Source organism: Pan paniscus, chromosome 8 (genome assembly GCF_029289425.2).
Source record: "Pan paniscus chromosome 8, NHGRI_mPanPan1-v2.0_pri, whole genome shotgun sequence".
NCBI classification, from domain to species: Eukaryota; Metazoa; Chordata; class Mammalia; order Primates; family Hominidae; genus Pan; species Pan paniscus.
Genome location: NC_073257.2, coordinates 131,737,540 through 131,751,417, shown reverse-complemented (window position 1 = coordinate 131,751,417; position 13,878 = coordinate 131,737,540). Strand labels below are relative to the sequence as shown.

At 46.5% G+C, this 13,878-nt stretch overlaps 1 protein-coding gene across 2 annotated transcripts in view; it reads right to left on the bottom strand.

Annotated features, from left to right (window-relative positions):
* Positions 1-4,446, bottom strand: part of SEC23IP (SEC23 interacting protein) — a 52,017-nt gene extending 47,571 nt beyond the window's left edge. Inside the window, exon 1 of one of the 2 annotated variants that reach the window (XM_008950979.4) lies at positions 2,820-4,446. In XM_008950979.4, the coding sequence (XP_008949227.1) occupies positions 2,820-2,982 (163 nt within the window). In that variant the 5' untranslated portion in view covers positions 2,983-4,446. The remainder of the gene's footprint in view (positions 1-2,819) is intronic. The other variant, XM_003825656.6, reaches the window with a different exon arrangement.
* Between the last annotated feature and the right edge of the window lie 9,432 nt (positions 4,447-13,878).

Sequence of the window (13,878 nt, the reverse complement as noted above, 5' to 3'; positions counted from 1 at the left end):
AGAGGGATGAGCTCCATCCCTGTCCCATTCCACCAACCACTAACTCCTGCCAAATCTGCAGATTTTCTCACACCTTCAGACTTCACATATGCCTGTCTCTCCAGATTCCCTCACTTCTATGTATCCTTCAACACTCAGCTCAAGCATCACCTCCCCTAAGAGGCCCTGAAGGCCTAAGGGACATCCATTCCCCGGCTCAGCCAGCCTGATACCCGTAGCATTCATAGCCATCTATCAATCCCTCTTTCTAACTGTTCTAAACCTGTATCACAATTGCTTACACAGGTGGGTGTGTGTGTATACACACATACTGTGCAGTCATTGAGGGCAGGGCTGTCTGCTCTTCTGTGTCTCCCAGGTTCTGGAACAGTGCCTGGCAAATAGAAACTGCTCAATCCATGTCTGGTTTTTGTTTTTGAGATGGAGTCTCACTCTGTCGCCCAGGGTGGAGTGTGCAGTGACATGACCTCAGCTCACTGCAACCTCCTCCTCAAGCGATTCTCATGCCTCAGCCTCCCGAGTAGCTGGGATTACAGGCACCCACCACCACATCCAACTAACTTTTGTATTTTTAGTTGAGATGGGGTTTCACCAGGTTGGCCAGGCTGGTCTTGAACTCCTGACCTCAGGTGATCCACCCGCCTCAGCCCCCCATAGTGCTGGGATTACAGGCGTGAGCCACTGTGCCAGGCCTTCCATGTCTGCTGAATGTATGAAATTGCTTCCTGTGTCTCTCTTCCACTTATATGATTAACTGTTGCTTCCAGGGAGACAGGTTCTTCTTTTGTCTCTGGAAATTCTCTGAATGCGTTTCTGAGATTTTTAGAGACGAATTTTAGTTCTAAAATTATTAATATTCACACACACACACACACACACATACACACAGACTGTCTCCAAGAAACAAAAGCATTAAAGACAGGTGTAGCTATACCAGACTTAACAATGAAAACGTTTAGCATGAATTCACAGTGACACACACAAACCAAATACTACATAGCAAGGAAGACGGACATAACCAAACAACTTTAATGGTGCAGAGGATAATTAGAAAACCCCAAGTATAGCCCTATTTATTCCTGCATCCTCCCACAGCATTCTGCTCTAACCATGCTGGTTCTTCACCAAAGACAGCAACACCTAACCTTTCAACCACAGGTCAAAATGAGACATCATTTTGACTCCCATCCTTTCACTCATTCAACAAACATCTACTGAATAATTGGTCTACTAAATACCACACACCATTCTAGGCAGTGGGAATATAATCGTGAATAAAAGTAAGCTTTTGCTTTCATGGTCTTACATCCTAGTGCAGTGGAATAAACAAATATATGTACATGTCAGGTAGTGACAAGCATCAAGAAGAAACATAACACATGGGCAGGGGAACCTTCATGTACAGCTGTTCCCAGTGTGCCTGTCTTCGCTTCTCCATGAAACTGTCTTTAGTCCTTCAAACAAGAATAAATTATTCACTGGAAACTCAGCATCCAAAGAGGATCTATGTACTAGGCCCTAAACAAGATCCTGGAGATAAAAAGGCAATTAGGTCATAGCTGCTGAAGAAGACTGCCGTCCAAATGGAGAGGCAGGTGTGTTTATTTCACAAACATTAAATCACACTGTCTGGCAGGCACTATACTTAGCGCTTTGCAAAAATTAAAGCATTTCTAATTACAATTCCGTGAGGCTACACATACATAGAAACTGAAGCACAGAGAGGTAAAGTAAAATGCCTACAGACACACAGCAAGTTACTGGCAGGGCAAGGACGGGAATACAGACAGTCTGTGCTCTTAAACATTATGCTCTGGGCAATGCTACATAATCATCAAAAAGCAATCTCCCTGGACAATAATACAAATATGAAAAAAGAGCTAGGAGTGCACATAGGAGTGGGGGCCTAAGAGAACAAGAAACAGCTTCTTGGAAGAAGTGATGTATTGTCTTGAAAGATGAGGAATGGGTCGGGCACTCACACCTGTAATCCCAGCACTTTGGGAGGCCAGGGCAGGCGGATCACTTGAGGTCAGGAGATTGAGACCATCCTGGCCAACATGGTGGAACCCTGTCTCTACTACAAATACAAAAATTAGCCAGGCATGGTGGCACACGCCTGTAGTCCCAGCTACTCGGGAGGCTGAGGCAGGAGAATCACTTGAACCTGGAAGGTGGAGGCTGCAGTGAGCCGAGATCGCGCCACTGCATTCCAGCCTGGGCGACAGAGCAAGACTCCGTCTCAAAAAAGATAAGGAATGCATTGTATATGTCTACTTCACAAATATTACAGGCTTCTAGAAGAGGGGCACAGTCCATCTTACAAGATATCTTACTGTAACCTAGAAGATATCGTACTGTATCATAACAATCTCCTAGTAGGAGACAGTGTACCGTATCCTAGGAGAGGGGCACAGTCCATCCTAGGAGGTATCTTACCGTATCCTAGGAGTCACCTAGTGGGAGATAGACTACTGTACCCTAGGAGAGGGCCACTGTTTAATTTATTTGCATTTCCTGCCAGCACCTGGCGTACCAACAACGGGTATTCAGCAAAGATTTGCGGAATGCCAGGGTACGAATGAATGTCCAGCACTCTGGACAACTCGGAACAGTGGGTTTCTGTGAAGAGCAAGTCTCATCACCTGCCACCTCCAAGATCCCAAAGCCCCCGACCCACTCAAACCTGGCCATTAATGATCCTGGCAAGCTATCCAAAGGGTAGCTCGAGGCAGAAGGAAAACCTCCCGTCTGACCTTTGTCATTGCACGTCCCCCGCCCGCCTCCCACCACACACGGGGCCGCCCTCCCCTTAGTACCTCCGGGTAAGAGCAGGGAGGCCGGAGAAGCGGAGGCCTGGGTGACTGGGATGAAGGGCACATTGAAGCTGAACTCCGTGGCCGAGGAGGAGAAAAGTAAGTTAGTGCCCGATGAGGAAGTGGAGGCGCCGCCGCTGCCACCGTTAGGTTTTCTCTCGGCCATGGCTGCGGCCCACCGTCCGATACACGTCTCCGGGTACCCGGTACCGCACCACTGACCGGAAACCGATCACGCTCCTGGCCAGCGCACTTCCGCACTTGCGCACAGGAGCCGAAACTACGGGTAGCTAGTCAGCCGCCCTCTCCCTTCCCCTACCTGGCGCCGCCAGATATCAACATGGCGACACTGTCTTCACGCCCGCGTCTAGCACGTGACACCCTCGGAGGCGGAGGCCGGGCGGGAGGATGGGGACGTGGTCCCCGCAGGTTCTGGATAGACTTGCGAATTGAGACGCAATTGACCCTGAAAGTCACAGGTTGTGGCGGGTATCTATGGGCTTCCTAAAAGTACCGTCAGGATGGCTCTCCTGACAAAGATTTTGGAGGAACAGCGGAATCCTGCTGGACGCTACCGGAGGGAGGAAGGGAGGAAGAGCGTTGTGCGGGAATGGGAATTCGCGTGCTAAGCGGAACCAAACACCCTCTCCAAAACCCACTTGTCTTTCTGGACGGAACCGAACATTGTGGTTGACCCAGAAATAGAAGTGGTAAAACATTTTTTAAGTGTTTAATCCATAGGGAGAAAAAAAATATTTCGTTTTATTTTTGTTGTTTTTTGTTTTGCGTTTGTTTTTTGTTTTTTTGGTTGGTTTTGTTTTTTGTTTTGAGACGAGTCTGCTGTGTCGCCCAGGCTGGAGTGCAGCGGTGCAATCTGGGCTCATTGCAATCTCCGCCTCCCGGGTTCAAGCGATTCTCCTGCCTCAGCCTCCGAGTAGCTGGGACTACAGGCGTCCGCCACCACGCCTGGCTAATTTTTTGTACTTTTAGTAAAGACGGGGTTTCACCGGGTTGGCCAGGATGGTCTCAATCTCCTGACCTCGTGATCCGCCCGCCTTGGCCTCCCAAACTGCTGGGATTATAGGCATGAACCACCACGCCCGGCCAAAAAAAAAAATATTTAAAAGAGAAATCAAACCAGACGTCATGGCGCAGGCCTGCAATGCCAGCATTTTGTGAGGCAGAGCGGGAGGATAGCTTGAGCCCAGAAGGTTGAGACCAACCTGGCCAACATGGTGAAACCCCGTCTCTACTAAAAATACAAAAATTAGCCGGGCTTGGTGGCATGGCACGTATATTCCCAGCTACTCAGGAGGCTGAGGCGGGAATATTGCTTGAGGCCGAATTAACCCTGATCTTGCCACTCACTGTGCAGCGAGACCCTGTCTCCTTAAAAAAAAAAAAAAAAGAAACCAGGGCATTGAAATTAGAGATCTGACATTTTAGATAGCTTTCTATATCCACAGTAAGCTGACTTACTTCAATCCAGGAGGTACTGTGGATAACTTGGACATAATTGTCATCTTTCATAGTTAGAGATTTTGAAGGAAAATATAACTTAAGCCATATTTCAGCTTCTTGGAGGTTGGGAGAGGAGATCCCAAAAGAATGCTCAAAATAATGAAACTCTGCCCAGCTGTTTACGCATATATAGAACCTAAGTTTGTTAATTCAATAACGATTTCGTGTGCTTACTGTCAAGAAAAATTTTTTAAGTGGGACACTCGTTAAAGCAGTAAATTAGATTTTATTTAATGAAAACTATTGCAGTGCATTTACAATCCTTTAGCTACACACAGAGTGTTGATTGGTGCATTTTTACAGAGTGCTGATTGGTGCATTTACAATCTTCTAGCTAGACACAGAGCACTGATTGGTGTGTTTTTACAGAGTGCTGATTGGTGCATTTACAATCCTCCAGCTAGACACAGAGCACTGATTGGTGCATTTACAATCCTCTAGCTAGACAGAAAAGTTCTCCAAGTCCCTACTCAACCCAGGAAGTCTAGCTGGCTTCACCTCTCAATCACCCCTCTAAAGAGGATACCCCAAGAGCTGTTGGGAATTGGGCGATGACCGCTGTAGCTACTTCCTGCTGGATGGGTTGAAGAAGGAGCCCTGCAGTTGTAGTGTCCTCCAGAGGGGAACTCTTTATGCCAGTCAAAGGGCCAGCGGGTTGGTGCAGGGGTCCTCAGTAGAAGTTGTTAGTTGAGCTCATTGGGGTTCCATTTGTAAGACTATCTGTAGCTTGATGGCTTCGATCCTAGAGGAAACAAATTTGACAAGGAGGTTAAAAATACAGGGCCCGAAGGTGAATAATAGCAAGATGGCCATCACGGGGCCTAGAAAGGGGAAATGCCATATCGCCCAACTCCAGAGGTTGATATAAGAGTTTGAAAGGTGTTGTCTGATTTCAGAAGCCTTTTCCTGTAAACACCAGGCAGCACCTCATACTACCCCTGACTGGTTAGTGTAAAAGCAACACTCTTCCCCTAAGAAGGTGCAAAGTCCTCCTTTCTCAGCAGTGAGGAGGTCTAGGCCTCAGTGGTTTTGGAGGGTCACTGCTGCCAAAGAGTCTATCTGGAATTGTAGAATAAGGATAGATTTTGTTATTTCTGGCAAACTGTCTGAGAAATCCTTTGAGAGTGTGTGGTAGTAGGATAATATATGTTACACTGTTAACTTTTAGCAAACTTTTGTTGAAAACCTTGTAAGTTTGGGATTTCAATTATTCTTTGTATTAATAAGACCTTGTTCAATCCATATTAACTTACAATTGGTATAGATGGCTTCTTCCTGATTCTGTGAGTACTTTAAGGTTTGGCTGAGTACTGATAGCTGGAGCACATTTGAACAGACAAATTATTAGGCAATTTTCCTAACTCTGCTTCTACAAGAGTTTCCTTATCACTTACTGAATACTCATTGTGTCTTTCTCCCTTAATCGCTGGGGAGGAACCAGCTATAGTCCTGTCCTGAAGGGAGTTCCTCCTAGATCTGGTTGGACCTTTGTATGATAATTAAGATTTAGATCCCCTGTTAGGAAACCTGCTGGGTTAAGGATTTTTGATAGGAAGACTATGGGTTGTCAGTGGCCTCCCTTGTTTACACTGACAACCAGGTGGTGTTGGAGTGTTACAGGGTCACGGAGAAGACCTTCAATTATCAATTATAGGTTTTAAATTTACTCTGGCTTTTAAAGGAATAGGGTACACTGTTTTTTCTTTACTACTTCTCTCCCTTTCTCTCTTTCTTTTTGACTTTCTGTCTCTTTCTCTCTTTGACTCCTTTTTTGTCTCTGTCTCTTTCTCTCTCTCTCTTCGACTTTCTGTCTTTCTCTCTGTCTTTCTTTCCTTCTCTCTGCTGGTCTTTCCCTGCTTCTGCCAGCCGCTTATGCTGCTATGCTGCTGTTCTCCCCTCTCCTTCCCCTTTCTGATGGCTTCAGCAGTGTAAGACTGCCACCTCCTTGGGTTTTTGCACTGCATGCAACAACTCCATGATTTCCTTGTGGTATTTAGTGGGGGTTCCCCCAGAGGTTAGGAACTCCCTTTCTTTCCACATTGCAGCATGGGCATGTAGGATTAGATAAGCATAATTGCTATCTGTATACACATTTATTCTGTTTCCCTTTCTAAGGCTCAGGTAAGTGCCAGTAGTTCTGCTAACTGGGTGCTGGTCCCTGGGGGAAGAGGCTTACTTTCAAGTATTGTTACATCACTATGGCATAACCTGCTCTTCGTATCCCATTCTCCACAAATGAACTTCCATCAGTATATAGGTTAAGGTCAGGATTAGCTAAGGGGACTTCTAAGCGATCCTCTTGGGTGGCATAACTCTGGACTATAATTTGTTGGCAGTCATGCTTGATTGGTTCTCCATCCTCTGGGAGAAAAGTGGCAGGATTGAGGGCCACACATATGCATATTTGAAGCACTAGTCCCTCAAGGAGTAGTGCCTGGTATCTGAGCAGGCAGTTGTCTAATAGCCATAAACTTCCTTTGGCACCTAGTATGCCATTTACATCATGAGTAGTCCAGACAATGAGATCCTTTCCTTGTATTATTTTGATAGCCTCTGACACTAAGATGGCCACCATCACAACTACCCGTAAACAGTGAGGCCAGCCTTTTGCTACTATATCAATTTCCTTACTTAGGTATGCCACTGGTTGTGGGGTTGTCCCACGAGTCTTGAGTAAGGACTCCAAGAGCTATTCCTGCTCTCTCTGTGACGTATAAAGAGAGGTTTTGTCCTGTGGGAAGGCTTAAGGCTGGAGCTTGTACTAGGGCCTGCTTTAAGGTTTTGAAGGCTGTTTCTGCCTCTGGTTCCCATTCTACTAGATGAGTATTTGCCCTCTGGGTCTCCTTGATTAGAGTATAGAGGGGTCTGGCCATCTCATTGTATCCAGGGATCCATAGTCAGCAAAGCCAGTGATTCGAAGGAACCCCCACAACTGTTTAAATGTCTTAGGGTGAGGATAAGCCAGTATAGGCTGTATTCGTTCCTTGCTGAGGGCCCTGGTTCCTCTGGCTAAAATTAGGCCTAGATATTTGTCTCGTTATAGGCAGAACTAGGCCTTCGATTTAGACGCCTTGTACCCTTGATTAGCTAGAAAGTTTAAGAGATCTAGGGTAGCCTGCTGGCATGAGGCTTCCAAACTGGTAGCCAAAAGTAAATCATCTACATACTGAAGGACTAGAATGCCTAGACTTGAGAAGTGGCCTAGACCTTGGGCAAGTGCCTGACCAAACAGATGAGGGCTATCCCTAAACCCTTGGGGCAAGACCATCCATGTAAGTTGAGACGTGTGGTCTGTGGGATCCTCGAAGGCAAAGAGAAACTGGGAGTCAGAGTGCAGGGGAATACAGAAGAAGGTATCCTTGAGGTTAAGAACAGTGAACCATTCTGCTTCCTCTGGTATTTGAAAGAGCAGGGTATAGGGGTTGGGTACAACTAGATATAGAGGAATTACTGCCTCACTGATGAGTCTGAGATCTAAGCACTAGTCTCCACTGACCGTTCGGTTTTTGTACTCCTAGAATTGGGGTGTTGCAGGGACTACTGCATTTTCTTGATAAACCTTGAGCTTTTAAATGTCTAACAATATCCTGTAATCCTTTATGAGCTTTAGGCCTTAAGGGATATTGTCTTTGATAAGGAAAAGTGGTGGGGTCTTTTAGCCTGATTTGGACTGGGTGGGCATTTTTTGCCCTTCCAAATTGTCTTTCCCATGCCCATATTTCAGGGTTGACTCCCTCCTCAAGCAGGGGGCAACAAATGGGTAAATTGTTCCCCATATTCATGTAGATAATAGCTCCAGCTTTGGCCAATATGTCCCTCCCTAATAAGGGTGTGGGACTTTCAGGCATAACAAGAAAGGCATGTTTAGAGCAAAGTCTCCCAGTTACAACTGAGGAGGTGGGAGAAATACCTGGTTACAGGCTGTCCCAGGACTCCTCAGATGGTAACAGACCTTGAGCACACTGTCCAGTACAGGAGATTAACACTGAGAAAGCCACGCCATTGTCCAGGAGGAAGTCAATTTCCCAGTCCTCAATGGTTAAACATACCTAGGGCTCAGTGAGGGTGATGACATGAGCTGGTGCTTGCCCCGGACACCCTCAGTTCTGTTGTTGGATCATCTGTTTGGGGGCTTCTGGCCCAGAGAACCTTTGTCCTCTGGTGCAGTTGCCTTCCAGTGATTGCCTCGGCATAGTGGACATGGGTGAGGGGGCAGCTTGTTTCTTGTTGGACAATCTTTTCTAAGGTGTCCTTGCAAACCACACTGATAAAAAGCCATACCAGGTGATTGGCCTGCTCCATTTTCTGTCCTCTCTGAACCACCAAGGTTTGTTTGTTTGAGGGCCATGACTAAGGCTGCAGCCTTTCTCTGATCTCACTTTTCCTTTTTGGCCTGTTCCTCTTGGTCCCTAGTATAGAACACCAAGGTTGCCAGGTTTAATAATACCTCCAGATTTTGTTCAGGGACCAGGGCTCGGTTTTGGAGCTTTCTGCTGATATCTGTGGCTGATTGGGTAATAAACTTATCTTTTAGGAGCAATTGACCCTCGAGTGAGTCAGGTGACAGGGGAGTATATTTTCTTAAGGCCTCCCATAGCCACTCGAGGAAGACAGGAGGATTGTCTTCCTTTCCCTGAGTTATGGTGGACATCATTGAATAATTCATGGGCTTTTTCCTAATTCTCCTTAGTCCTTCCAGAACACAGGTCAACAGATGTTTGTGACTTCAGTCCCTGTGATCTGAGTCAAGGTCCCAGTGGGGATCCATATTGGGGACAGCTTGCTGATCGGTAGGGAATTTGTCCCTTTCCAGGTATCTCCAAACTCTCAGGCTGCAGCTAAAGCTGCATTCTTTTCATTAAAGGCCAGGGTTTGATCTAACAATAGCATGACATCTCTTCAAGTGAGATCGAAGGTTTGCCCTAGACCCTGTAGGACATCTATATACCTATCAGGATTATCTGAAAACTTCCCCAGGTCTGCCTTGATCTGCTTTAAATCAGAGAGGGAGAAGGGGACATGTACCCAGGTTGGGCCAAACTTTCCTCTCCCTACAGCTTGAAGGAAACATAACCAATAGTCCAGGGTGTTTTGTGGTCCCTTGGAGATTTCTTTGCTTGTTTCCTTCTGGGTGGGGGAGATTAGAGGAGGCTTATCATTAATAGGAAGGGGAGCTATAGGGAGGCTAGGATATGGGGGTAAGCTGAGAATTCCTCTTGTGGAAGGTAAATTGCAAGCTTTGCATAATTGTGGATTCTCCTTCAATGAAAAGAAAGCTTGGACATAAGGTATTTCACTCCATTTGCCTTTCCTATTACAGAAAAGGTCAAGCTGCAGGATAGTATTGTAATTTATACTTCCCTCAGGTGGCCATTTTTCCCCATCAGAGAGAGAATATTGGGGCCAGGCCACAGTGCAGAAAAAAATGAGCCACTTCTTTTTCAGAGTTTGTGGATCAAATTGGTCTCAATGGCTTAGGATGCATTTCAAGGGTGAGGCTGTTGGTGCCTGAGTATTTCCCATCTGAAAGAAAAAACTGCCTGCAGTTTTGGTTTGTTTGTTTTCCCCTTCTTGCCCAAGAACCTGCAATGGTCCCTGGAACCTGCTGATCAGAATAGTTGTGCTCACTGACACAGCAGAAACCCCTCTTGCCCAAGAACCCGCAACAGTCCTGGACCCTGCTGATCAGAATAGTTGCACTCACCAACGCAGCAGCAGAAACCCCAGTTTTCCTCTTAGACCACAAAGAGGACCAAGGAAGGTTGGATTTAGTGGCCCTTACCGATGCATTCTCGAAAATTAGAGTCCTAAATGTTCTCCTGTTAGTATTGGGAACTTACCCCTGTCCTATAAAGGTGTTATGCCCCAAAACTGAAGTGGAGGGCCATACCCTGAGGAAATGAAGGGATCTCCAGGGTTGGAAGAGTGTCTTTTGTCCTCACTTCTCATTATATGAATAGGAAGGATAACATTTCTGAGGCTCCCCATATCCTAGCTTCAGGAATAGCCTTTGTTAGGCCTGCTTGTTTGAGGAGGGATCCTAAAAGGATAGTTGGTCTCCTCACCTGATGGGGCTTTGCACAAAAATTATGTCTTTCTGATTGGTGAGCCCAGGTGCCTAAGGAAGGGAACAGAGTCCTGAAGTTTATACTAGAAATCATTCTTATAGGAGAAACTAGAAAAGCACCAGAGACAGGGAGTGGTTTTTAGAAGCAGGACTAGCCTTGGAGAAGAGAGGCAAAAGGAAGTTTGTCTGACAGGCGTTAGGACCCAGGAGGCAAGGGTCAGGATAGATAGGATAGATGGGTAAGTCTCACTTGGGTGACGTGACTTTGAGAGTTCCACTCATGGCTACAGGGTCAACCAACTTTTTGTTGGGACCCTGGAGCTGAGTGGTTTTCCTGTCAGTCAACCCTCAGCTCAGCCCAGAATTACAAGAAAAGTGGAAGCTGGTTCCAGGCAAACCAACACTCCCAACTCCAAAGAGTCGGGGGTTGTTGGAGAGCCCTTTCCCAGAAATCCTGACACCCATTTCTTTAGTCCAGCAGCCATGCTAGTTTAACTGGCCGACAGGTGCCCAGGATTTAGCCCCCAAATTCTAAGGAAACATAGGAAAGAGTAGCAAGCAAAAGAGGTCCGATGTTACTCACTACTTGGCAGTAGTCCCTTCGTGGTCGCCAAGATTTGTCCAGAGTTGGTTCCTTCCGGTGGGTTCTTGGTCTCGCTGACTTCAAGAATGAAGCCACGGACCTTTGTGGAGTTACAGCTCTTAAAGGTGGCACGGACCCAAAGAGTGAGCAGCAGCAAGATTTATTGTGAAGAGCGAAAGAACAAAGCTTCCACAGTGTGGAAGGGGACCTAAGCAGGTTGCCACTGCTGGCTGGGGGTGGCCAGTTTTTATTCACTTATTTGTCCCTGCCCACGTCCTGCTGATTGTTCCATTTTACAGAGTGCTGATTGGTCCATTTTACAGAACACTGATTGGTCCATTTTACAGAGTGCTGATTGGTGCATTTACAGTCTTTTAGCTAGACACAGAGTGTTGATTGGTATATTTTTACACAGTGCTGATTGGTGCAGTAAAAGATTTACATCTTCAAGTAGCAGAGGAAGGGTTTATAATTCCAAGCTTTCTAAAGTAACTGCTCCAAGGTATAGTAGGGGACAGTAAGCTACTTTAACAGAAAGACCCAAAAATGCAATGGCTCAAACATGATAGAAGCTCAGCCCTCACTCACATAAGAGTACATGTTGGTGACCAGCTTTCTGTCCTCAACATAGGGCTGCCAAGGCTGCTCTAGTTGTTGCCATCCAAGTTAGCAGGAAGGGTCAAAGCAGTTGAGGGACAAATATTTCATCTTAACAAGTGGGGCAGAAGTTGCATCCTTTCTGTTCACATTCCATTGATGAGAACTTCCACAAAAGGCATGTCTAGGTGCACGAAGAGCTGGTAAATACAGTCCCCATCTGGATAACCACATTCTAACTACATATAACTGTGGACGAAGAAGATTTGGTGGGGAATGACAATTGCCACCACAGTCTGCCCCTCTGGCTAGCAAATTCCCACCCTTCCCAGACATAGAACATATGTCTATGTCCCTTCCCAAGGGAGGCAACCACCTATATCCAACTTAAAAGTCCAGGATCTTTGAGTGTAGCTCAGCCCTTTTGACTGCGTCCAAATGTGGCTCTTTATAGTCTACTGAACCATGGCTTTAAGATGCCCAATAGCCAATAGTGGAGCAAGAACAACGTAACTTCCATCAAGCCCCCACTGGAAAAAAGGAGAAATGGAAAACACAGCAATCACTTTAATAGAAATGATTGAATCCTGATAGGCATGAATTGGAAATACTCCCTGCTCTGAGAGTGGAAAATTGTCATGGTTTGTCCAGCTGCCTCTGGTATGTTAATAACTCCCTGGCCCCCTGGAAATAACTCCTCAGTCTACAGTCCTCTGAGGCACTGGCTTTGCCCTCTGGGAGTACTATGGTTTAGGTGTTTGTCCCTTCCAAATCTCATGTTGAAATGTGATTCCCAATATTGGAGGTGGGACCTGGTAGGAGGTGTTTGGGTCAGGGGCTCAGATCCCTCATGGATGTCTTGCACTTTGGTGCTGTCCTCACAATAATGAGTTTTCATTCTACGCTCAGGCAAGATCTGGTCATTTAAAAGAGTATGGCTGTAATCCCAGCAGTTTGGGAGGCCGAGGTCAGGAGATCGCGACCATCCTGGCTAACACAGTGAAACCCCGTCTCTACTAAAAATACAAAAAAATTAGCCGGTCATAGTGGTGGGTGCCTGTAGTCCCAGCTACTCGGGAGGCTGAGGCAGGAGAATGGCATGAACCTGGGAAGTGGAGCTTGCAGTGAGCTGAGATCGCACCACTGCACTCCAGCCTGGGCAACAGACCGAGACTCTATCTCAAAAAAAAAATAAAAAATAAAATAAAAGAGTATGGTACCTGCGCCCCTCTCTCTCTTGCTCTCACTTTTGCAGTGTGATGCACCTGCCCCCTCTTCACCTTCTGCCATGATTATGAGCTTCCTTTTTTCTTTTTCTTTTTTTTTTTTTTTTTTTTTTTTGAGACAGAGTCTTGCTCTGTCGCCCAGGCTGGAGTGCCGTGGCGCCATCTCGGCTCACTGCAAGCTCCGCCTCCTGGGTTCATGCCATTCTTCTGCCTCAGCCTCCCAAGTAGCTGGGACTACAGGTGCCCACCACCACGCCCAGCTAATTTTTTTTTTTTTTTTTTTGTATTTTTAGTAGAGACAGGGTTTTCCCATGTTAGCCAGGATGGTCGCGATCTCCTGACCTTGTCATCCGCCTGCCTCGGCCTCCTGAAGTGCTAGGATTACAGGCGTGAGCCACCATGCCTGGCTGATTGTGAGCTTCCTGAGGCCCTCAACAGAAGCAGATGCCAGCACCATGCTTCCTGTACAGCCTGCAGAACCGTGAGCCAATTAAACCTCTTTTCTTCATAAATGACCCAACCTTAGGTATTTATAGCGACATAAAAAGCAGACGAACACAGGGAGATGTCTCCTGATCCATGATCTTCCTTGGCCATATCTAAAGTGGCATTAGGGGGTCAGGTGCAGTGGTTCACGCCTGTAATCCCAGTACTTTGGGAGGTCGAGGCAGGAGGATCACTTGAGCCCAGGCATTCAAGACCAGCCTGGGCAACATGGCAAGACCCTGTCTCTACTCAAATAAAATAAAATAAAGTAAGATAACCAGGCATGGTGGTGCATGCCTGTGGTCCCAGATACTCTGGAGACTGAAGCAGGAGGATCACTTGGGCCCAGGAGGTCAAAGCTGATGTGAGCTGTGATTGCACCACTGCACTCCAGCCTGGATGACACAGTGAGACCCTGTCTCAAAAAAAATTTTAAGTGGCATCAGGGCTGGGCATGGTGGCTCACGCCTGTAATCCAACACTTTGGGAAGCCAAGGTGAGCAGATCATTTGAGGTCAGGGGTTCAAGACCAGCCTGGCCAACATGGTGAAACCCCATCTCTACTAAAAATACAAAAATTAG